The following is a 23,477-nucleotide window of genomic DNA, read 5'->3' as shown; positions in this document are numbered from 1 at the left end:
CCCAGCTTTGCCACTCATTCTGTCTCTCACTTTGGGCAAGTTGTTTAACTTAGCCAACTGATTTGTGAAGCAGATCTAGTAATGTTTAAGTACCTCACAGGCTGGTTTTATAGTTATATTAAAGGTGATAGAATGAAAAGTGCAAAGTAAATGTATGATGATGCTAATGGTGTTGCTCTGGTGGATTAAAATAAGTAAGAATGGAAAGGCCGGTAGACTGACAGCTCAGTTACACATCATTGGAACATCTTTTGACTTCCGAATGGGAAAACAAAATCTTACTTTAGAACTGCAACCAGTTTATTATGTGTGGTAATTTTCATCGCTATGTATATAATACGAAAGATGGCCTATATAGTGTGACATGAATACAACTCAGAAGTTTATATCAGTTTTTAATGTTTACAGCTTTCATGACTGTTAAAGGTTGTGTTAGACATTTACAATGAAATGCACTTCATATGCAGAATTCTTGTTCTTAGGAAATACTTGGGCAGCAGTGGGAGACCACATCCTTTAAAGCACAAACTCACTCTTGGTTTGTATTGGCAATTCCTTAGGAGCAGCAAAGGCTAATTCAAGATCAGCATTTTCATTCACAGGCTTGTAGCTTTAGACATCTAAAGCTGTATCTACCATGTGACCCAGAGCCTGGGTGCTCTTTTTGCTCAAGTACGGAGCCCTCTAAACTGCAGTTGAAGACATTTGCTGGAGACTTCTGACAATCAGATGTTATCCTTTTTGACTGCAGGATCAGGATTAGCAGAAACAACAGATGCATCTTGCATTGCTGAGCTTTTTTTGATTTGCATCTGAAAGTGGTTTGTGACAGGTCAGTAACCCAATGAATGTAATGTAAAACATTCAACAGGATAAGACCTCCTTGTTATAACTGGATCTTTTCTCTTGCATGTCTGGGTTGTATTTTTTTTTTAATTAAGTTACTGAGTTGTAGAATGGCCCACATTCCTTCTATTCCTGTAAAAATGAAATGACTGAGAGCTTTTCAGATGCACATGGTCCTACCATTTCTTGGAAGAAGAGGGGGCAGGATGGGATCCTACCAAGTTTTTCATGTATTATATATAGAGAAGAGCTTGTTGGGCATGAGAAAACCGCTTCTTAGCAAACAGTTTAACTAGATCTGTTACTGATGCAGTCTGATGTTATAGAGATCTTCTGAAATTATTCTAATAGCAATAACCAAGCCAGAGCAGAACAATGAGTAAGTGCATTTAGAAAAGTTGTATAGTAAAATTAAGACTTTCATTAGATAAAAGTAATTTAATTTCCTTCCTCCCATTCTAGACTTGTCACAGCCAAAGAAATACCTTTGAACTAAAACTGGCTTTTTTTTAGACTTGCTGTATTAAGCAATTTCCAAAGTACAAAATTGCTGCTAATGGAAAAGCAAAACAAATCTGGGATTTTGAGCTAGTGCAGTGTTCGTGCAAGTAATTAGCCTGTACAAAAGGAGCATTCCTCTCAAAATGACAGATAAGTGCTAAGGACAGGATTGAAAACTGTAAATATGTTAGCACTTTAAGCGAGAGCACAGCTTCAGCACTTGTTAGACTCATCAGCTGCTGTAAACAATATGGATCTTTGAAATGATCTCTGCTGAGATCTCAGCACATTAGATAATGATATAGTTGTTCATTTTTGCTTCTTCTGGTTTGTTTTTTCTTTCAGAAAGTACTTTCTGCAAAGAATAGGCCTATGATGCTGCCAGCACACACACTTATCTTTCTCCATGAGCAGACCCAGCGAGGGCTGTAGAGTCACTGTGGGGAGGAAAGAACAAGCCTGCAGAGCTGGGCTCTGCCTTCCCCGATTTATGCACGGGTGAGGAACAGTATGTGCAGCTGCAGTACAACTTTCCTCTCGTGGCTCTGCCTCTACCCAAGGCTAGGAAAGGCTGTTTGAGGTCACCCAGGCTCAGTTCACAGTTAGGACACTTCTTCAAGTACTATTTTAAAGGGCAGGCTGTTCAGGTGGTGGTGGTAGCAGTTTCTCTTGTGTAGCTTTGCAAAGGGTTAACAGTGACTGAGCTGTAACAATGGAGGGTTTCATGTTGTGAAAACTGCATACAATAGAAATTAATTTGAAACCAATAAATCCACTTTGCAAAGGACACTATAAAAAGCTTGCATACCACTCAGTGACCTCGCTGAGGTTCTGATTGGTGACCTACAAGTGAAAAGCTCCATGAGCCATTTGAGTCTCTGCTATTCATCTCTTCTCTCAGCTTGCTGTCTTTAAATGAAAGGACGGATCCTCAGCAGCAGGAATTGGCTCAATCCTTAGGATCAGCTGAATTGTGAAGCACAAAGTGTTTTTTCTTCAGTTGTGTCCCACATTGGCTAGATTTCCCTCCTAAGTGTTTGATGTTAATCTAGTGGTTATTGATTCCCATGGAATATATGAGAAACTGAGGTGCAGAAAGCTAGTGTGACTTGTCCAAGATTAAAATTCAGGAGCTGGCATATCTGACTGCCCTCCTTACAGTCAGAGAAGTTGTGCTGGGAAAAGCTTTCACCCATAAGCACTTCAGGAGCTGTGGGTTAGAAATTTCTTGGTAAAGTGAGTGAAGGGGCAAGGTTTGCTTGGAAATAGGAGCCACAAGGTGCATCTCACTGCAGGCTGCTTAAAAATGGGAAATGGGATGGGACAGCAAAGTAAAAGTAGGACTGGTGGCTGGCTAGGTGGTGTGAAAACATCCCTCTGGATGGTGTTTGGTGCTGTTTGCCTTTCCCAGAGATAAAAAGGACAGCTCATAAACAAGCTCACCAACCCTCCCACCTAGCCAGAATTTGGGAGTAGGAAGGTGGAGGCTGTCTAGTGTACTCTTCGTGGCAAGATCTCGGCTTTAAAGATAACCCCTGGGGCAGGACAGTGCTGTGTTGGATCTCGGGCTGTGAGCCAGCCAAACTCTGCTACCACTTGGTGACTCACTCACATGCGAACTGCATGTTTAATTCTAACTGGTGTGTTTTCAGACAGAACCAGCTATTGTTTGGGAACAGTCAATTATAAAATGTGCTCTTTTTCTATTTGCCAGATGAATGCAAATGCTTTCTTAGAAGGTCTCCTAAGGAAAAAGATGCCTCAGATATACCTTTAAAAATTCCTGCTGGCAATGCTGGGTGGCAGGTTGAGATTTGCTTATTAAAAGAGGTTATGTAATATTACTGCAATCAAAGGCTCTTTTATGGCTCTGGGGCAGGTGGGGATTAATAGCCCTTGCTTTTGGTTTTGTATAGAAAAATGTCAGGCCTGACAGATAGCTAGAGTAGTGATGAGGGTAGCTTTTGACATTGACCAACAAGAGGAGTTTCTTCCCAATGAATTTGTGTAACTTGGTGCCTACAAGTTTTTCTATGCAATCAATGTAATTGCCATATACAGGTTGTGCATGTAAAGCGGTTCCTACTTACAGAGAAGATTTAATGGTAGAGAGAACTGTATTTACCATTTCCTAATGGTCTCCAGGAGATACAAGCCAAACTTTTTAGGAGCAAGGGGATCAGAACACCTATTTTGATGTGACTATTACAGTTTCTTCATACAAATCTCTCAGAATTTTGTGTCCACAGGAATCCCACAGTTCAGGTTGGGATTCTCCCTTGCTGCTGTTAGAGCACATTTGGCAACAGACTGGCTGTCCCACCCGTCAGACCAGGCTTCCCAGGTTTTTAAGGAATCAAGAGCTTTCTAAAATTTCCTAGCAACATGTATCCAGCATTTAAAGTCTTTTTTAGGAACAGCATACTTCTTAAAGGACAGTTTTAATGGCAGAAGAGCAAATGAGAGCAGTAATTTCTCATCCCTGGCTGCCTCTGATTTTCAGACTTAGAGAAGAGAGGATGCCCCTGTTTTTAACAAAACAGGACAATATGTCATCAGCTGATCGGTGTGCCTTGCTTCAGCTCTCACTCAGTTTAGTCATTTGTGGCCTCTAATTTGGGAAAGAAAAATACTTTCTGGAACAGTGTGCTAGAAAAGTTTCTCACTCCTTGTCTGTAGCAATCATGACAAGGAAACCAATGGCTTTCTGCCATAGATGGCTATCTTCTCTGCACGGTGCTCCACACGGAGAAATGGCTGTGCAGTCTAGTTCTAAACTCTTAACAGATTTCTCATTTCTCCTAGGTTTTACTCTCTGCCTGCCACATGTTGGATATCTATAAAATACCCGTTTTCTCTTAAGGATATTTTAATTTTTTGTTGGAGATGATAGGATGTCTGTAAGGTTACCAGAAAGGCTCTCTTCATGTTTTAATGCAGTTTTACTCTCTAACATCTCAACCTTCTACTGGTTTACAGAAGTGAAATACTTTTTTTTTTAAAGGTCTCGTGTTTTTTATGAGCTCCTGTCCAGGGTAATTTCCCAAATGCAGTCCAGATTGGGTAAAATGTAAGCATATTTCTGAGGTATAGGGGGTTTTTTATAGTAAACCACACATCAGATTAACTAGATAAAAAATAATCCCAAATCTAAACTCACAGTCAGGAGTTCCCTCATTAACCTCACATAGACACGGGAGCATGGCAAAGAATATATTTGAAAGATGAGGGGAAAGGGAAAGTCTCCTCAGCCAGTGTTGGAAAGATGGAAAGAATAATTAGATGGAGAAGCATGAAACGTCCCTAATAGTTTCATTTTCTTGATGAAGTAACCCTAAAACAAAGTGTAGGCAGAAGTTGTTTTTATGACAAAATCCCAGCCTGATACCCCAAAGATGCTAAAACATACCCAGTGGGGAAATGAACAGATAGACGTGTACAGATTAATTAGATCGAAAAAATGTTTTGACAGCATAAGCGAACATATGGAAAGAATTGAGAGAACCCGATCCAGTTCCCCATGTGTAAATGATGCCTTAGCCATAGCTCATAAAGCAAATACAGATGCAGGGAGGGGGGGGAGAAAAAAGAATGAAAAAAAAAATCCCCCTTTCCTATCCCCTCCCCCAGTAAACCCCAGTCCATTGCCAGATGGCAAATAAAAGTTTGAACTCAGTGACTAAACGTGAGGAAAGCTGTATGTTCAGCGAGAATGTGAAAAGAAATCAGCTGAATAAATCTGAATTTTGCACCTTAAAGGAAGTGGTGCAGTTCAACTAAATATTGTGTCAAGTACACAGCCGAGTGTCAGGATATCCTGTGCGGATGCAACTTCTCTGTTTTACCCTCCCCTGTCCAAATGACTCCTTCTGCTTTCTGTCCTGCTCGTTTCTTTTGTTGTGCAAGTTAGTGTGGAAGCACACACCTGCCCTGCCTGCCCCAAATGTTTTGCCACCTAAAACTGAGGGTAAAAGCATTAGGACAGATACTGCAAGGAGAGGGTGAGAAGGGAACCAGAGAAGCAAAATACCTTGTTCCAGGTTGTACAGAAGAGCAGCACTCCCAGGCTTATTTTACTCCATCACCAGCAGCCATGAGTATGGAGAGGGCTGATTTAGCTGGCAGTTGTAGTGCAGTCCCTGGCACTGGGATCTGATGTAGGAATCCACTCTCTTGACTTCCAGGTGAGCTTGCTTTCTGTTAAACACAGGTGCCTGTCAGCATAACATTTCCAAGCCTAAAAAGTGGGTTAAATCAATGTATTTTCATGTCATTTATATGGATAAACCTTCTTAGTCTATTGTAATGGCAATGCTGTGTGTGGTTAACAAATTTATTCCACCTCAGAAGGGGGTGAGGGAAATGTGCTGTCTGTCCCAGTTGGCAGTGCAGTCAGGGAGCCTCCCCTTCGTAACGAAGCTGCCAGCCGTGGCATCGCCACCCACAGCGTGGGACCGGCAAGGAGGCAGAGTGGGCCCCAGGTTGTGGGAGCCAGCCTGGTGGGCAGCCTGGGCAGCCCTCTGCGCTGCTGCGTGGGCATCTTACCACTGTCTGTGCTAGCTGAATTTTAAACTGTCTTGGATCTTCATACACAGACGCTGTAAGTGGACGTACACTTCATGAATAATCTATACAAGCTCATGTCAGGGTAAGTGCAGCTAAACCGTGCCCCAGACTGCTTAGATGTTGCCCACAGACTGTTGATTCATGGCACCCAGTGCCAGCAATCTGTGAAACTGAAACAGGAGCTAAACACTTGGGCTCTTTCCATTGCCCACGTAAGCTGAAACCCCTGCTAAGCTGTCAAGTTTGCATCCAAGCAGCTTTGGGCACTAAGAGGTGCCAGCAATGGAGCCCTCACAAAGTAAACTGCTTAATTATTTGATAGTCAAAGGCAACTCGGGGGAGCGCAGAGTCAAATCAACAACAAAACAACCTATATTTAGTAGCAGTGTGGCTGGAGCTTAGACCCAAACATAGTTTCCAGCTGATAGATGATGTGGCAATCATAGCTGACCCTCATCCCATTCTAAATTTGGTCTGCGGAATAAGTAATTAATATCATCGCTAGCACGACAAGCCACCCTTTACAGCAGCTGCATTGCCACTGCTGCTCCTCTTATGGCTTTGTCTGTCAGCTAGCCAGCCTGGCTGAAGCACAAGCTCTGTGTGACACTGAGCTACGGTGGCCGCAGTCTGTCCGACACTCAGCGTAGTCACTGAAGCAGAGTAAAAGTGCGTGCTGTGGAAGTAGAAGTGGTACCGCGGCCTTATCTGCACTTGTCTGTATTGTTAGGTGATCTCTTTTTCATTTGTTTTTGTCTCCGATAGTAAGAAATGAGAACTGTGCTCCTACGGTACAGGACAGGTCGAGTGATACGTACTTTAATGAGGCATGGAGGGCTGTAGTGGGAATGAGAGCTCCGTGTACCACCCACAGCGCAAAATTAGGGACAAACCTAGGGTTTACAAACCGTGTACAAGCCAAAACAAACCTAGGGGAAAACAATGGGCACAGCCTATTTCAGAGAAAGGTAACTGAAAATTAAAGGAGTAAATTACATGTCCTGAATAACTCAGGGAATCTGCTGCAAACTTTCTGCATCCCGATTCAGTGCTTGAACCAGAAAACTACCTTGTCGCAGTACTGGGGATCCAGCCTGATTCCCCTCCACCACAGTAACAGTCTTTAACAAACAAACACATAAAATATTCCTCTAAGATGAGCCAGTGCTGTTATCTAATGTATGGATGACGTATGGATAGTGAGATTCAAAAGGCCAGTGACTTTTCCTGGAAGACAGACTTGAACTCATAGTCCTGAGCTGGTGTCCTGCTCACTGGACCTCCATCCTTCTGTCCTCTTCTCCCTCCTTCTCTGTAGTCTCACTTACAGACACAGACAGACAGAAACACCCTCTCTCTCTCTGAGGTTTGATATGAACACAGAAATCTATGTTGGAACAGAGCAAAAGGAAAATAAAGCTTGTGTGAAATTTTCCACCTTTTCACTAAATGAATGAAAGCCAAATTTTCACACTTTGGTCTTAGGTGTGAAATTTTTGCTCAGCTCTAATATTTATCCATAATGTGTTTTAAAACTTGGCTCACTCCGTTCAGAATACCACAGAGAATTGAGTTACAGATTTTGGGCTTTGTACATGCTGCCAAGATCTGCCCCTATAACTCAAACAAATTTAAGAGGGGAAAAAAACCCACTAGAAAAATATTGTATATGGTCCATCACATGCTTTCTTCATGCAGTCATATACCTCTAAAAAGTAATGTTCTGCTAGGGCTCTGTTACATAAATACATTCATGTAACTCCTGTAAGCATAGATAAGATGAATTTTGCATCTCCAGGGTATTGAGTAAGCAATCGCTAAATAAAAGCCTGTAAGAAAAGAGCAGCCTTGCTTATAACTCTTAGAAAAGTTTAAAAGTATTTCTTGAACATCAGCATTTCAAGAAATCTATTTATTCCCCTCAATGCAAATATATCTGTGCCTGGACTTCTTAAAATGATGTTAGTTAGCATCTGTTAGGCTCAGCTTATGTGTGTGGAATAGTGATGAGTGAGAGCAAGGTTCTTCACTGTTAAAGAACAGTAAAAATTATTACATATAACATTATTTACTGTATTTGTTATGAGGACTCAGAAGTGTAAAGAAAGTCAGTCTGTTAGTTTAAGGTACTTACACCTGCTGAATTCTGCAAACCAGAACAAATCTGTTGGGGAAGAATGTTCCTTCATTGCAGTCTGTCGTGAATGGGGCAACTGTTCAATTCTTTCCCTGTGACGCTGGATCTGTGGTGGTAGAGCTGTACAGAAACACCAGAGTCAAGACAGACCTGACTGGGAGCCTGGGTAATGTTTTCAGGGTAGCGCAGGCGAAACCCATGTTTCAAAGCTCTGTGTGGTTCAGAAGTTCAGACTGACCTTCCATGTGGACACTCGTGTCATTCTCAGAAATATGTGGAGAAGCACGTTTGCTGGTACAGATTTCTCACCACATTTGGCTGTGAGAATGATGGTGTTTGATCACTTGGCTTGTATTGCCACAATAAAAATGAATATAATTTTCTCCTTTCGCATAAGTACTACGATGAGGTGAATTAACAACTTCAGCTCGGGAAGAAGAGTAAGCCATACATCCCATTCCAGCTTGTTCTGAGATTCCTGAATTAGTTATGTTATAATTATGATCCCAAACCAGTTTACAGCAGAGTTATTTTTCATCCTTCCCATCCTTCGTAGGCCAGTCGTTCTTGGTGCAACAGAACTATGGCTGTCACTGGACAAGCCATAAACCAGCAGCGTTCACAGAGAAAATTTGCTTTATTTGCATTTGAGTACCCCTCTTGGTTTTCATATTGTCCAAGGATCCTTCCTCCACATAGCTGGCACACCGTGGCTGTAACTGAGGCACGGTATACGCAGAGCATTTGGTGAGCTTTGCTGTGTGCTTGTGCATGTGCCGGCCAAATGCTCTCAGCCACTGAAGTTGTAAAGTAAAACTTTAGATGATAAGTGGTTGTTTTCACTGTTAATAACTACGCTAGGTAAAAGTCCAAACATTTCTTGAGATTATCAAAATGAGTAAGTGGGGAGAACACAGCTGGGAAATCACATTTCTGCTCAAATGCCTCATCCATTTCACTTCAGATACAATTTTTAAAGTACCCAATAAAGCAAAAGCCCAAATCCTTAGGAGACTGATGTTCCCAGCTCAGGAATTTCAATGGATTTTGTTACTTGACTTCCTTACCTAGGGCTGACGTCCCTAAATCCGACTTCTTATTTGATGTGTGCTTTTAAGAGCCTATATCCCATTAATTTTCAGTAATATTCAGCCACATAAGTCCTTGAGTCACTACTGAAAATCAGACTTAGGGACTATTCACAAGTGGGCTAATCTTCCGTGGCTGCCTCAGTGGTCCCAAAGGAGACAGGCTCCTCTTGTGGGATGAGCAGGATCATGCTGGGTGCCCTGAGACGGCCCTTGCAGGAGCCGAGTGGGTAGGGAATCGGAGAAGACTGGTCTCCCAGTCTAAAGCTGGCCCTCGTATGCACCTCCGGTGGGCTCCTGATGCCAGGCTGACAGGGTGCTTTCCCTGGTGCCTCCTGGCGTGGCAGAGTAATTTGCTACTCTGCGGCTGCTGCACAGCGTTGAAACCCTTTTCCAGCACTGAAGGGACAGCAGTTGAAATTTCCAAGTTTCATATGCTGTGTCAAAACAGGGTTTCCCTCGGAGACAGGGAAACCTGGGTTCCAAAGAGGGTTTCCCCAGGAAATCTACTGCTCGTTGAGGCTGCCCCGGTGTCTTAAACATCTCCCTTCCCCAGATCATGCTGATGAGCAGAATCCAGCCACCAGTACTGAATGAAGTTGAACAACTACTGATCTTCCCAGCTGGGTCGCCCTTCCAGCAGCAAAAGGGCACCTTGTTCTGAAATCTTGGTGTGCCCTGGAGAATTTGGTTCCCTGGGCCCGTGCCTCCTGTCCCGGGCAGGGTAACCCCGTTTGACCAACTCTCTCCGTGGTAAGCAGAGTGTTTACTGGCTTGTATCTGTCTCAGCTTTGACACTCTAACAAAAGGTTAGAAATGATGAATGCATCCCTTTATTTCTGTTCCACAGTGCCTCTCTTTTTTTCTGTGTAAACCCTTCACTTGCCTCTTGCCCAGCCTTTAGAAATGATGATCAAATGCGAACTTTTAGGGTTTATTTATAGCATAGCCTTTATGGAAAGAGAGAAAAGAAATGATTAAAAAGCAATTTTACAAAATATTTTGTTTTAAGAGAGAATTCATTGTGTTTAAATCACTGTATTCATTGTACTGTCTAGACTGGCAAACAAAGAAGATAGAGCGTCATTCAAATTAAGATTGTGAAATTCTTGATGACTGGAATTACGGATTTGGATGTCAACCCTCAAACAAACTATTTCTGAACAGCAGTATTATCACTTTGCTATATTTAAGGCTTTGTTGGAGACGGAACAGTGCACAAGGTTGATCTGATTCAGTAATGCGATTCTAATGTTCCTTTGTTTCTGATTTCATTATAAATTCATATTTTTAATGTTCTGTTCCTCTTTGTCCCCAGAAAATTGTTGAAAAGACTTTCCTCTGGGAGTAAAGTTTTTGTTCAAACTAACAATGACCAAACTGACTTTAAAAACAAAAAAACACACAACTGAAATGCAAATTAAGAGAGGGAATTAATTTAGGGTATTTTGAGCAACCTAGAATAAGTGAGTTGTTGAAAATTGCTGGCTGTGTATTTTTTTAACATGTTATTCCACATTATTATGGTAGTTGCTGTGAGACCTTAATGCTGCGGATTCTCAAAGACCTATGGTATTTCCAGGGGATTTAAAAATACAAAAGTATTAGGGGCCTAATCCTAGAATCATTTAGGTCGGAAAAGACCCTTAAGATCATCGAGTCCAACCATAAACTCAGATCGGTGGCTCCTCGCCCAGCTGCCCATCTGTGCCAGGGGTTCCAGGTCTGAGGAGACCTCACGGGGAGCGTAGGAGGCTTTCCTCAGCCCTCTGGAGACTCCGTTTGGCCCTTTGAAGACCACTGCTGCAGAGCACATTGGTCTGCAAGCTGGAGCGTGCAGGTGGCCCGTGTGGTGCTGGGCCCTGGCAGCCTGGTGGAAGCACAGGCGGGGAGCGAGGGGATGTGCGGGAGGGAGCCAGGGCCGGGGCCGCAGCGGCCAGCGGGACAGCCGTGCCAAGCCAGGCTGCCCTCACACCTCCACGCCTGGTGGAGTCGGCGCTGGTCTCTGTTCTCTTGAACCAGCCTGAGGAGACCTGGAGTTAGATGAGTAACGGTGTAAAAATAAAATCTCTCCGAAGATACGTTTATCTCAAAAGGCTGGCTTATTTCCCAAAGAAGCAGTAATGGATTTTTCAGTGCTGGAAGTCGTAAGAAGCCCCAGAGTAAAGCAGAACACGAGTGTGTTGAGTACTTACGGCAGGAGCAGGCCGTGTCCTGGGAATGGCGCTGCTTGTGTCCTGTTCTCTTAACGCTGCCCAGAAACAGGCAGCAGAAGGCAGGCCCTGCGTGTGCACCGAGGGGTGAATGACAGAGTTTGGCCCTCCCTTCCATTTTGTGTTTGCACCTGTGAAAAAAAGTGGATTTATCTGAGACATTTGGACCCTTTAGATGTCTTGGGTATATTTTCTTGCAGTATCTCCAGGGCAATTCAAAAGGAGGTGTAAAGCGGGGAGCAGAAAGCAAGGTGACTCTTTCTGTTAGTGAGACTGCTTCAGGGGGCTTTGCCTTTGCCTTACATTTTCTGTAAGACACAACGTTATCTGGAACAGCAGTATTGCTTGTAACAGAGGGAATTGTCTTTTACTTTGAGGAGGTTTTTTCTGTGCGTTCATTCTATTTTTTTTTTGGGTAGCCTGTAAATCCAGCTGGCAATGTAAGGGACTTGTAAGAGGTAGACTATTGTAAACAGGAGCAATGCTTGAGCTAGTATCACCTGTTAAAGAACAGGGAATAAAATGCCCATTTCTCTTACTGGGAAAGTTATCAACCTTTCCATGCCAGGGCTTTAATCTGGCTGGTGTGCAGAGTCTCTGTGCCAGCAGGCTCACATGTCCCGGAGAAAAGAACATGCTATCTCGCTGCAAGTGTTATTTCAAGGGTGTTTCTTGGGGAATCAAAGTACAATCAATTTCTGCACATACGAAAGAGTGTGGGCATAGAGAGCGCAGAAATACTCCCTGCTGTTTGATCGGAAGCCCTAGCAGAGTAAAATCCTGACTGCACCATCACTGGCACTGCTTTTTACTTTGGTAGAGCCACAATTTCATCCACTATTAACCCCTTGGAGGTGACAAATGGAGAAAGTAGGTGTTCCACATTCTAGTAGCACATTTGGACGGGCAGTATAAAAGGACGTGTTGATGAAGGACAAAGCAAATGTGCCCAGAACATGCCAGGTAATACTGCAGGTTCAGCCAGGCAGAGCTGGGGGCTGCCCGCTGCTCTGGCACACGGGTGGCATCCCAGGCACTTTGTGCCTCACTGAGCAAACGCTGTGGTGCATGGGAGACAGAGTACCTGCTGGCCTCATGGGCTGCCCGCTTACAGCCCAGCATTTAGTCATGATCATATTTCTGTAACACGGGAAATGGGAAACCAGAAGATGTAAGGTGTGCCAGTCATCTTGCTTATCCTCAGAGCCCCCCGGCCTGTCCTGGGCCAGTGGAACTGGGCTTACATTGCTCATCTGCGTTGTAAAGTTCTAGGAGATCGTGGGCTGTAAAATGCTGGATTAGTGGGAAGCAAAGATTTTACTACAGCAGATATTACAGCCTATAAAATCATCCAACTGCTTTAAAAATCTAGCAATAGTATTTGACTAGATGGCTTCCAGCAGCAGCACAGGCTGACTGTTCTCCAGGGGTCATTCTGATGCTCTCCCAGCGCTGTGCGTTAGGCACCAACATTAAAACAGATTTATGGTCCTGCTTAGAAACGATGAACACTGATACAGATCTAGTCAGACACTGATTTTTGAATCCTGATCTTTTATGCTTAACACTGATCTGAAAGCTATTGCTGTAATGCTCCTTGTGAAATAACTTCCACTGAAAATAGCCTGTGCCTGCTGCCTCCACCCTTGCCTGAGAGCTTGATCCTCTATTAACATCGGTGATTAGTGTCTCATTCCAGTGGGATTGCTCAGGAGAATCCACAGAAAATCAGAATCTCACAGATCAGGAAAGGAACCAAATTATTTGGTCCTCTTCTTCTGCAGGGGATTCTGCAAGATCCCTCTGTCTGACTTTGCTTTGGCCAGAAGCAGAGTAGGCTCAAAGCCTGTCTCTTACACCTTTATGCTGGAATGGGAGGGCAGCTGTGGGCTCCGTAACAGAACTTCGCAAGTCACCTTTAGCTCTGGAGCTCGCTCGAGTCCTCCCTTGCTGCAGGGAATTGATACTTTAAGAATATGATTAAGGGATCTCATGTAAAGTATTGTTTTATTTGAGAAATCTCCCCTCTGGGGATGCAGTGTTTAACATTTCCTTTGGTTAGTGCAAATAATAAAAGATAAGTCTGTTCTGCCTCGGACTCCCAGTAAGAAAGAGGAACAGATTTTGGTTTACTGAGGGGTCTGCACTACTTTGTTCTCATGACTACTATATAATGGGATTGAACATATTTTATGCCATCTGGCCTGTTCAGCCGAAACAAAATACATCAGTAATGTTCCGATTGGTTTTGAAACATCTTGTTCTTGTCAAAAAGTATTTTAAATCAAAACAGGCTTTTCCAGTTTGTGTTTGTCTTTTTACTAGGAGGCCATGGAGAAAATGGGGAAAATTGGGAGAGTCGTGCAGCCCAACCATGAGCATAAAAGGTAATCCTTACTTTTGATTGTTCAGCCCTGAGAATTTACTGAAGATGAAGTTAGAGTCTCTCTCTTTATAGCCCTGCTTGAATGCAGTAGTATTTATCACCCGGATTTTTTGAGGATTATGTGGGCATCCAACTCTGTAACGTGGCTGAAGGCAGTCATTCCCCTCAGTGGGATGTGAGCACCGTAGCCTGTACGTCTCTGCCCGTGCATTGGCTTGGCAAGCAAAGGCCAGCAGCCTTTCCAGAGCGACCTGCCGTAATTTCACCTCCGCTTGGCCGAGGAGCTCTGCACCGCCGAGACGCACCGGCCGGCGGGGACGAGCGCGGAGCCCCGGGCGCTGCGCGGCTGCGGCTGCTCCCAGGGCGGCGGGGCGCGGGCACCCCCTGGCGGCGGCGGGGGGCCCCGGGGGAGCGGGGTCCGCGCTCAAAAGGCGCCCCAGAAACCGGGGGCGTGTGTGGAATGGGCTTGGGGGGGGGAGCAGTGAGCTCTCCTTCGCGGGGAACGCGTTCCCGGCAGCGGGGATAAATGGGCAGAAGAGCAGCGGAGCCCCGGTGCGTGCCCACTCCCACAGAGGGGAACTTGGGAGGAAAAACTGTCTGGAAATCAAAGCTGGCCATAGGGTAAACGAAAGGGGTAATTATAACTTGAAATCACTTGTTTGGGTGGGAGCTGTGCTCTGGCAGCGTACGGAGCTCCAATCCTAGTAAAAATTGTAATTAGGAAAGAGTCAAAGCTTCTTTGATGCTAAGTGAAGGAAGTAAGTATGTCTGTTATTACAGGGGATTTACATCTTAAAATCTCAGGCGCTGCTGAAATTAATTTTCTTATACAGATTTTATGACAAGAAATATGAAGTATTTTTGAAACTCGTGGAACATCAGAGAGAGTATCGCTCCATCATGAACAGCTTCTAACCCAGAGTCATGTAATTTGGGAACAGCAGGGATAACGAATTTCCAGATACTTGTGATGAGGGTAATTTCTTCTTATTGTACCGTCCGTGGTAAAAATAGATTTTTATCATTTAAGGTGTACATTTTAATTTTTAATGAGAAATAAAATGCATTCACTTCACTGTGAAGCACTGAGTATTTTCTGTCAATAATCCCTGCACCCCAGGGACAAGGAATAATCATTTGCTCCAGCCAGAGAAGATGACAACCAACCCGGCTGCAGATGCCCCAGTGCCAGGATTTAGACTGGCCACAGGCAGGAACCACACAAGGAACAACATAACTGACTCAGATGGACTTGAGTCGCTGCCCTTTGCCGTGCTTTTCACAGGTAACTGCACCTGGCATCACACGTGGGCCTTTTTAGTATCGGCTACAGGTAACACCTAAACATGATTTCCATTGGAAAGTTCTGTTTGTTTGGGGTTTTTTTAACTCTGATTATAGTACTTCTTTGGTGGCTGATATTTGAGAATCACTTTTGCAGCTGTGCAGTTTTTTTCTCTCTGTTTTCTTCTGTTTCCTGGTCTCTTTTTTCTGTCTCCATCCTTGCAGTGCAGTCGTTTTGCTATCGTTTATTTGTGCCATTTTGTCTTTTGCCCTCAGTGCGCATTAATCCCTGTGCAGATGTGGAACGGCCCACTGTTGACATTGAGAGAGTAGGTTGAGCAGACGTGGTTGCTGGAAATCTGTTCATAATCCAGGTGAATTCCATCCGTCCTGCCAGCTGCCTCAGAGGCAGTCAGCCCTGAAACAGCCCAGCTCTCCTCTGTGTCCATTCTCATCACGTTGCTCCAGCCAGACCTAGCTCAGAGCATGTGAGTCTGCACAGCCCGCCAGCTGCAGAGCTGAACGCAGCAGCAGCAGGCACAGGGAAGGCAGAGGGACAGAGAGGGCTTTCCTGCCTTGGACTTGCATTTGTCGATGCTCGGAAACCTTCCTGGCTGCCTGCTGGTCAAATCCAGTCAACAAAAGGCTTTCATTTGTCCTCAGGTAATTTTGAAGGCTGCCCTGGATATTTAGTCTTACATGGTACTGCCAGGATCAGGACAAGAGGTCGTGGCAAACTGGGCTGTGGAAGGAGGGAGTTTGGACACTCTGGTTGTATACAGCAAAAATGTTTCACCTCTGACAGGACAAATTGTTTTGATCCTGCAAGATCCACACGCTGCCAGCGGCTTCAGTGAAATTCTCTCAGAAATTAATTCTTTCTCTGCCATTTGTTTGTTACTTCTTAATAAAAGATACTGTTCTGTTTAAAAAGCTAAACCAGGGTCCCCAGCTGAAGCAAGGGGTGAGAAAGCAGAAGAGCATATTCAGATCACCTACAACGCTGTTATAGGTCACTCATGAGAACCCTTTTCTTCCACTGCCACCCTCTTGGTGAGCCTGCGTTTTACACAAGAGAAACAACCTACAGTCCCTTTCCACGGAGTCAGTATTCCTATAAATGGACTCCATCTTTATACACTTAGCTTGACAGAAATTCCATTCTTTAGTATTGGCATAGGCTGTAATTCCCAGTTAAATGCAAACAGAAGTTACACAATAACAAAATTACACTTAGAGAACTTGGAAAATAATTGTTTCTGGGGTTTTTTTTTTGTTAGTAGTCAGCACTCAAAAACATCTGGTAATTTTTTTAAAGAAACAATGCGCTTCCTGCCTTGTAGTTCATGGAAAAGCAATTGTTGCCATTTCCAAAGTACTCATTGTTAAGAGAAACAGCTTTACAAGTTCAGGGACATAATTAAAGACAATGAAAGTTGATGGGAATAAAATGAAGAAACATCATAACAAAAAGGGTCTAACAAGCCAGAAAACAACTGCAACATGATGTTATATCATAGCTTACAATTCAAGGGCACAATAAAATATGTCAACTGAAAACACATAGAAGGAAAAAACAGTTGGAGACCAGTGTATTGTGAACAACATTCATAAATTTTAATGTATCTATTTTAATGTACAGTTCGTATGTAAAAATGAAGTCCGCTGACTCCAAACACATAGCAAATGCACACATTGTACAGGGGCAGGTGTGTAGGGTTGTCTGGTACTGCACCAGCATTTTTAACTCTTTGTGGCTCAACACAGACACGCACACGCACTCCCCCTTCCCCAACTTTGGCAAGCTTTCCATAAACTTCCTGCTATTTATAGCATCATCATAAAATTGGCCTTGATCTCTCTGGCTGAACTGGTACCAAGACTTACAAGGAAATCACAAGGAGTGTATGAAGTCTAGAAAGGAAACAAACAGTCCTGCTGACTGTGTTAAAGCTTAGATGCACAGAGTTCAAGGAAGCTGTGTACCTTGCCTAGGCTTCTACAAAAGAGTTACGCAGAGATTTGTTCACATTTCTTGCATGATTTTTTTATGATTTTCTCCCCTTGTAATACTTCTGCTTTACAGTTGCGTTTTTGTTCCAAGCCAGTGTTACTACCAGTTTCGTATTATCCATTTTATAATCATTGCAGAGCTGTAAAAAAGTCTATATTCCAGTGGATGTGTAATCAGCTGTGATAACACAAAGCACTGATACAAGATTTTGTAGTGATACTAATATTCCTTGTGTTATACAAGACTTAGCAAATTGTACAGTTTGCTAAGTTCTCAAATTAAAATTTTATGCAAATTGAGCCAAGATGTAAAATGTTAAAGCTCGAGTTCTAAAACTCTTCATCTGCAAGTTGAGTGGCATTGTAATTTTAGGCTCTGTTCATAGCTTTAGGCATTTGCAATTCAGGCACCTTGCATGAAGATAGGTTACAGAAGAGTGCAGCGTGAAAGAGTCTAGCAAGTATACAGCAGTGTGTAAAACTAGCCTTCTAAGCGCTCGCACACCGAATCACTTGGCCATGCCAAGTATTGCTGAGTCCTGCTTCAGCCTTTGTCAGCAGCAGAATGACAAATCCATCATAGGCTGCCCCGAATCAGAGAAGTCTGTCAACGCGTGATGAAGTTTGACCAAGGAATCCAAGTTTGAGTCAGTCAGGACTCTGACAGCATGCTCTGAGCTGCAGACCTTGCCATATTCACCCCATTAGATGCAATTTGCTGACAAATGTTTATCATGCAAATTAAAAGAAGGGAAACAACCACCATGTCATCAGCTGTTCCAAGTGTCCTACAGAGAGGCCCAGGCTTTGTGTCAAACGGAGAAGACAAGCATATGATTGTTCCAAAGGAGCAAACAGCAACTCTTAGGAAAAAAATCCATACGAGACCACCCCAGGTGAAGATTCCTCGCAAGGCAAGAGTCAGGAATAACGGCATGTCGTAAAGGTAATCTGCAAACTAAATACTCAGATGAGTTAGGCTGTTTTGCATTCTCATGCCTGCAGTTCTTTCAGTTCAATGTGTCTTGTAAGCACTTTTAGATTCACATCTCTTGAATGCAGAAACTTTCTGTGCTGTCCAAATCTACCTACACTGTTGAATTATTTTGCAGTATCTAGAGGCACACTTCTAAAAAGAATCCCCACTCCCCCAGCACTTTTAAAATAAAGTATTATGCTCAACACTGAATGTTTTTAGAAACTGGGCCTTAATGGCTGCACTGAGTATATGTCTGTCCTTAACACCTGGCATCAACGTAAGCTGTGAATGCTTGAAAATGAGGCCTCAAGTCTCGCCTTGGTGTGGACAGGAACTATAGAGCCGAGTGATTATCCCTCTTCATTAATGCTAGTTTGTTGGGCTGAAAAACAGTATTCCCCTCCACGGTGCTTAGTTTAATCCGTAGACTGAAACACACCCCACAGCCCTTTCAGGCCCCTACCAGGATGTGACAGGAGAGGAAGATTTGCTTTGGTGATATTCTACACCTTTTCAAGAATGGGCCTCACTTGTGCCTTCAGCCCTTGTCTTTCACATCATTTCCACTGCCTGTCACGTCTCTGTACCAGCTGGGATTCCAGCTTTAAAAAAGTGCAGAGCCAGTCTGGCCAGTATTTGGCAATACCTGGGGAAAAAAACAGCTGCTTTCTAAGCTGGAATCTGATTTGAAATTTTAGAGGCAAGTTAAAATCCTGGAGTTCAAATCTGAGATCAAATTTGAAAGTTTCAGCCTGACTATCTCTGATTCTGCTTTGCTTTCTGTATTTCATCTCACATTGCTTTCTCCTCCCTGCCAGGATGACTGCAGAAGGACTCGTCTGAGTTAGGAACTCTGAGAAGGTGCTGGACCCAGCAGGGGATGGTAACATTTCCACAATGGTATCGCCAATAAGTGCATGGAAAGGTGATTCACATAATGATACAAACTGGTTTTCATTGCTGGAGCTCTTTCAATCTTCTATGTGTTGTGCACTACTAACTAGGTAAATGCAGATTTATAATTACTTACGGGTCGAGGTTGCCCTGAGAAACGCTTGTTGTAATCTCTAATGTCATGCACAATTTGTTTACTTGGCTTATCTTGTTGCTTTTCACAAGGGATGTTATCCAGAAGAACCACCTTCATAGAAAAGAAGATCGACATTAGAACGGTGTATTTTAATCGCCAGCATAAAGGATAGCGTTCTATAGTACGTGTCTCTCCATAGTCTCCTCTCACAACTGGACCTTTGTCCGACTCCAGCAGTTCCACAATGGCAAGAACATTTTCCTTTTATAACCTGCATCCATCCTTCCAGTACAACAGGCAGCTCTGACCGGAGTCAGACGAGATTAGGAACTTCCATACTGCTTTTTATGGAACGTTATCCCAGAGATTCAATAAACCATACAAAAGTAAAATGCTGGAGGCCTGTGTAATATTTCAGAGTTGCCTGATGCAACATGTCAAATCATAAATGTGAATGGCTGCAGGGTCATTCAAGTCTAAGTGGGTTTTGAAATGCTATGGAAAATTAGAGGATAAATAAAGTTGATCCAAGGAGCTCAAGCTTGTCATTTTGTATGTATCATAATGCAGATGTGTAGAAGGGAGGTAAGTCTTACCTTTTGTCTGCAGAGAGGGCAGGTTATCGCTGCTAACCAGGGACTATGTTTCCAGTATGTGATCAGACAGGAACCTACCAAAAAAAAAAAAAAAAAAATTGTATTGAGATGATACATAAAATATATTTAAGGATACTTAGTGTTTACAAGGAAGTTACCAGAATTAATAAACCCTCTTTCTGCAACTGACTGTAAAATGAATGTAATTCTTTCCTTTTGTTTTAATACGTGGTTTTACTCTGCAAAGTGACTGTGTAAAAATGGAGCCTTAGCTCTTCTCCACTGGTCTATATAGAGAGGCATGGATGTCGTAAGGGAGCCTTTGATTCAGTGTATTCTGCTGTGGATGGCATCTTATTCTTGAAGCTCCCCTGACTGTTGCAGAAGCACTCAGGAATAGAGGTACCCTTCAGAGTGCAGCATTGGCTGCTGTGGACAAAAGCAGTGCAGCCGCGTAAAGGTGGAGTTCCTGCAGAGCCAGGGTGGCTTTTACGGGTTACGAGGGCCAGTTATCCCAAATAAACCAACACGCACAGCCAAGGGACAGCCTAGAGATGCAGAGTCCTGGTGCCACAACACCTCTTGGTGATAAACACTTGGTGGCAAAGTACCATACATTGGGCTATTCTGTCTGTTTGCTTTTTTTTCTTTCTCTTACTGTATTTCAACTCTGTTACCCTTCTGGAACTGCATAGCTCTGGATGAGTGAGTTGCAGCATTCTTTTTGATTCTCCTTACCCAGACAACTGCTGACTAATTTCCAAATACAATCTCATCTCTTCTTATACAAAAGTCTCAGGTGTGAAAGAGGGCAGAGTCTGAGGACAGTGAGATTAGACTGCACGTAGAACTGACAGCAGCGGTTGACATACACAAATGTCAGTGCTGGCACTAACAGCAAGAACAGCAAAGCATAAATAGCATCTAATCAGAAGCAGCCCAGCTTGACTTTCAGCTCCCGGGCACAGTGTGCAGTGTGACAGGTCAGGAAAAAAAATCCCCTTAACATTTAAACTGATCAAATTTGACAAGGACCCCAGTGAAAACAGAAGCAGAGCGTTGCACTGCCATTTTGATGGAATTGTTTTATTGAATTGAACAATGCTCTTTGTTCTTAAAAATAACCAGCAAATAGTTTCTTGTAAGCAGTACTATGACAAGAAGTCTTCAGGAGCTCTCAGTACAGTGTGCTTGATATCCAGTATAAAAATGTTGATGATGCTATCAGTTACAGCCTGATATACTAGGGATGTTAAATTTGGCCCAAAGGCATTTTTTATGAACCTCACACTGACTTACGCTTTTTTACTTTTCCTTCATTTGAGTGCAGGGTTTTTCTTTCTGACTTTTCTGTTTTTTCTATTATTTTGTTTGCATATACAGACCAGTTGGCTGGGCACATGGCCGTGTTTATATCTAAATCCCCATGTGGCTTGTATAAACTTGGTCTGGCAGCCAGCTTCAAGCTTTTGCGTGAACTTTTGCATTTGACAAACATCACGCCTGACTTCAAGAACTGCTTTGACCCACTGGGTCCAGATCCTGTATCTGTATCCTATATCCATGCAGCTGCATTGATGTGCCTGTGCTCGGTCCCAGTGATGACAGTGGGACACTGATGGATCCCATAGTTCTTCAAGGGCTTTCAAAAAAGAAGCCTGTGGAAATTAAAATTTTCTGCATGCAGAGTCCTTTGTTTCGTAGAACAGGAAAGGAAGGAGTCCTCTGCAGTTGACCTGTGCTTCGGTGCATTTTTCATAAAATAGACAAAATCCTGTTTTAATCTAGCCTGCTGCACAACCTTCTGAGGGTGTCTGTAGGTTTCTCTAAAATACCTCTGTGGTTATTGTTAATTAGAAAAAAATAATATTGCTCAAGGATCGCTTTTCAGTTGAACTTCCTGAACATATGGTTCAAACTGAAGCTGAAAAGGAAAACTTCAGGACAAACTGTATGAATTACTACTAATAATAAAATCAGACATTTTTTATAAGTCCACATTAATCTTCTTTAAAAGCTCTGGGTTGACCACATTTTTTAAATAAAACTTTTACCAGAGTGGAATTTATTAAGAGAGCTCAGTGTTGCCTTAGCTCTGTTCCACAGGGCATCAAGAGAAGTTTTATTACTGATTTCAGTCACAACAGACTTAGATCTATGCAGAATGGTTTTGATAAGCCCAATGTAAAGTTTTATTGGTTTAAGACATGAAAAACAGACATGTTACAGAGGCCCCTTCTACTATATAAACATAGTCATAACATATATAATGCATTGCACTGGAATCAATGCTTCAGAGTGTAAATGATGATGTACTTGAGGAAAGTAAAGCCTAGCTAAATATATACAGCTAACGATAACAATATATACCAAGCTTATATATGGTACTTCTCCTCTGCAGATGGCAAAATAAAAATAAAGTCCATATCATTATGTCATATTCACAGATGGAAAAGGGAAAATTAACCAGGCCAGAGAAACAGGAAAGTTGATGATCATTGTTGTTATGTCTATCTTTGTACTTGAAACTATAACTACTGTGACATGATTTGAAACACGTTTTGAGGCCATATGCTTACTGTTTGTCCTGGAGTGAGTTATATTCAAAGCATCCTTTTCCTGTATGTTATAAAACAGTGTTACAAAAACATGAAACAACCCAAAGTATTAAATGGTGGTGTTTATGAGGTAGATGAGCCCTCAAAGTGTCCCTAGCTGTTGGTGATCCACTGATCTGTTGTAGTTTCAGAGGACAGAGATAGTGGCAGTTGTGATGAGGAGCTGTGCTGTGTGAGCATTAATCTAGAGAAAAATGACACTTCCTCAAGATAAAAATTGTGCTCGTATTGCACCAGCATTAACAACACAGTCCCTTGTTCTCATTTATGCTTGGGTCTTTTTATAGCACTCTTACGTGGTGAAAAAAGTGTAAATGGCTTGTAAATATAACTTGCAGTTGCTTTAAGGTCTCTGTAAAATGCCAGAGCAGTAGAAAGCCAGCCAGAAAGTAGAAAGAATGCCAGCCCTGCTCTGAGGATGACAGCAAGGAACCTGGTAGGCAGCCGGGGCATGACGTTGTAAACTTTACCTGCAAATTCACTGGGTGACGTATGTCAGAGGTCTGAGAAAATGTTCAGTCCAAGTATGCTGGTGGCCTTATCCTGCTTCCTTTCAAAGCAGGTGCAAAGCTCCCAGTGGATCTAGTGGTGCAGAGTGTTGGCCTTTAAAATCCTGAAATCCTCTTTATAAATGCAATTATGAATATAACTCCCTCCACTATAGAGTGCTTCATCCTTCTGTTCCCTTTGAAAAATTATTTATTTAAATTTTGTAATCCTGACCATATGGCTTAGCAGACTCAAAGAAGGCATTTAGCAGACACATTTATCTAGAGAATTATGGTTTTACTTATATTATCCCGTGAGTGTAGGTGGGTGAGGAGAGGAGACCACACCACGGACAGCTTCAACAGAAGGACCCTCTAAACCTGCTTTATTTTAGGCAAATGTTTCACATGGGAAGCAAGCCTGTGGAACAGAATCAGACCCGAGCCCAGTGTGTTTCACTCCCAATTTTCACCAATATAAATACAATCAGAGTCAATTTTATGGGATGGCTGGGGTTTTGTGCTGTTGAGTGTCGACATATAAAAAGACACGCTGTCTTCCCACAAGTGAGTTCATGCTTGAAGATAAGACTTCATGTTTGTTACATCGTGAGCTTTTACAGTAACAAACTGTATGATTGTTAGACTGTTGATTTTTATAACGGGCTTTTTGCATAGTTGAATACAAATTGTGTGGTTTCCTGGTGCATTTTACCCATTCCATGAGGTTGT

The 23,477-nt window shown here is 42.9% G+C and overlaps 2 protein-coding genes across 18 annotated transcripts in view; one reads left to right on the top strand and one right to left on the bottom strand.

Annotated features, from left to right (window-relative positions):
- Positions 1–14,819, top strand: part of FGGY (FGGY carbohydrate kinase domain containing) — a 320,610-nt gene extending 305,791 nt beyond the window's left edge. For all 15 annotated transcript variants that reach the window (XM_075759257.1, XM_075759256.1, XM_075759259.1 and 12 more), the window contains 2 exons: positions 13,677–13,738; positions 14,571–14,819. In XM_075759257.1, coding sequence (XP_075615372.1) covers positions 13,677–13,738; positions 14,571–14,652 — 144 coding nt within the window. In that variant the 3' untranslated portion in view covers positions 14,653–14,819. The remainder of the gene's footprint in view (positions 1–13,676; positions 13,739–14,570) is intronic.
- LOC104636122 (E3 ubiquitin-protein ligase RNF170) overlaps positions 1–23,477 on the bottom strand; it is a 36,293-nt gene that overhangs the window by 5,021 nt on the left and 7,795 nt on the right. Inside the window, exons 3-5 of one of the 3 annotated variants that reach the window (XR_012836483.1) lie at positions 19,640–19,713; positions 19,044–19,154; positions 5,378–5,584 (exon numbers count right to left, since the gene is read on the bottom strand). Coding sequence is in view for 2 of the 3 variants with exons in the window: in XM_010303185.2 (XP_010301487.2) it covers positions 17,687–17,992; positions 19,044–19,154; positions 19,640–19,713 (491 nt within the window). In the remaining variant the exon portion in view is untranslated. Of the gene's footprint in view, positions 1–5,377; positions 5,585–16,614; positions 17,993–19,043; positions 19,155–19,639; positions 19,714–23,477 lie in introns of those variants that run through there. The other 2 variants (XM_075759274.1, XM_010303185.2) reach the window with 2 other exon arrangements.

The sequence above is a fragment of the Balearica regulorum genome, chromosome 8 (genome assembly GCF_011004875.1).
Source record: "Balearica regulorum gibbericeps isolate bBalReg1 chromosome 8, bBalReg1.pri, whole genome shotgun sequence".
NCBI lineage: Eukaryota > Metazoa > Chordata > Aves > Gruiformes > Gruidae > Balearica > Balearica regulorum.
This window is presented reverse-complemented; position numbering and strand designations above follow the sequence as displayed.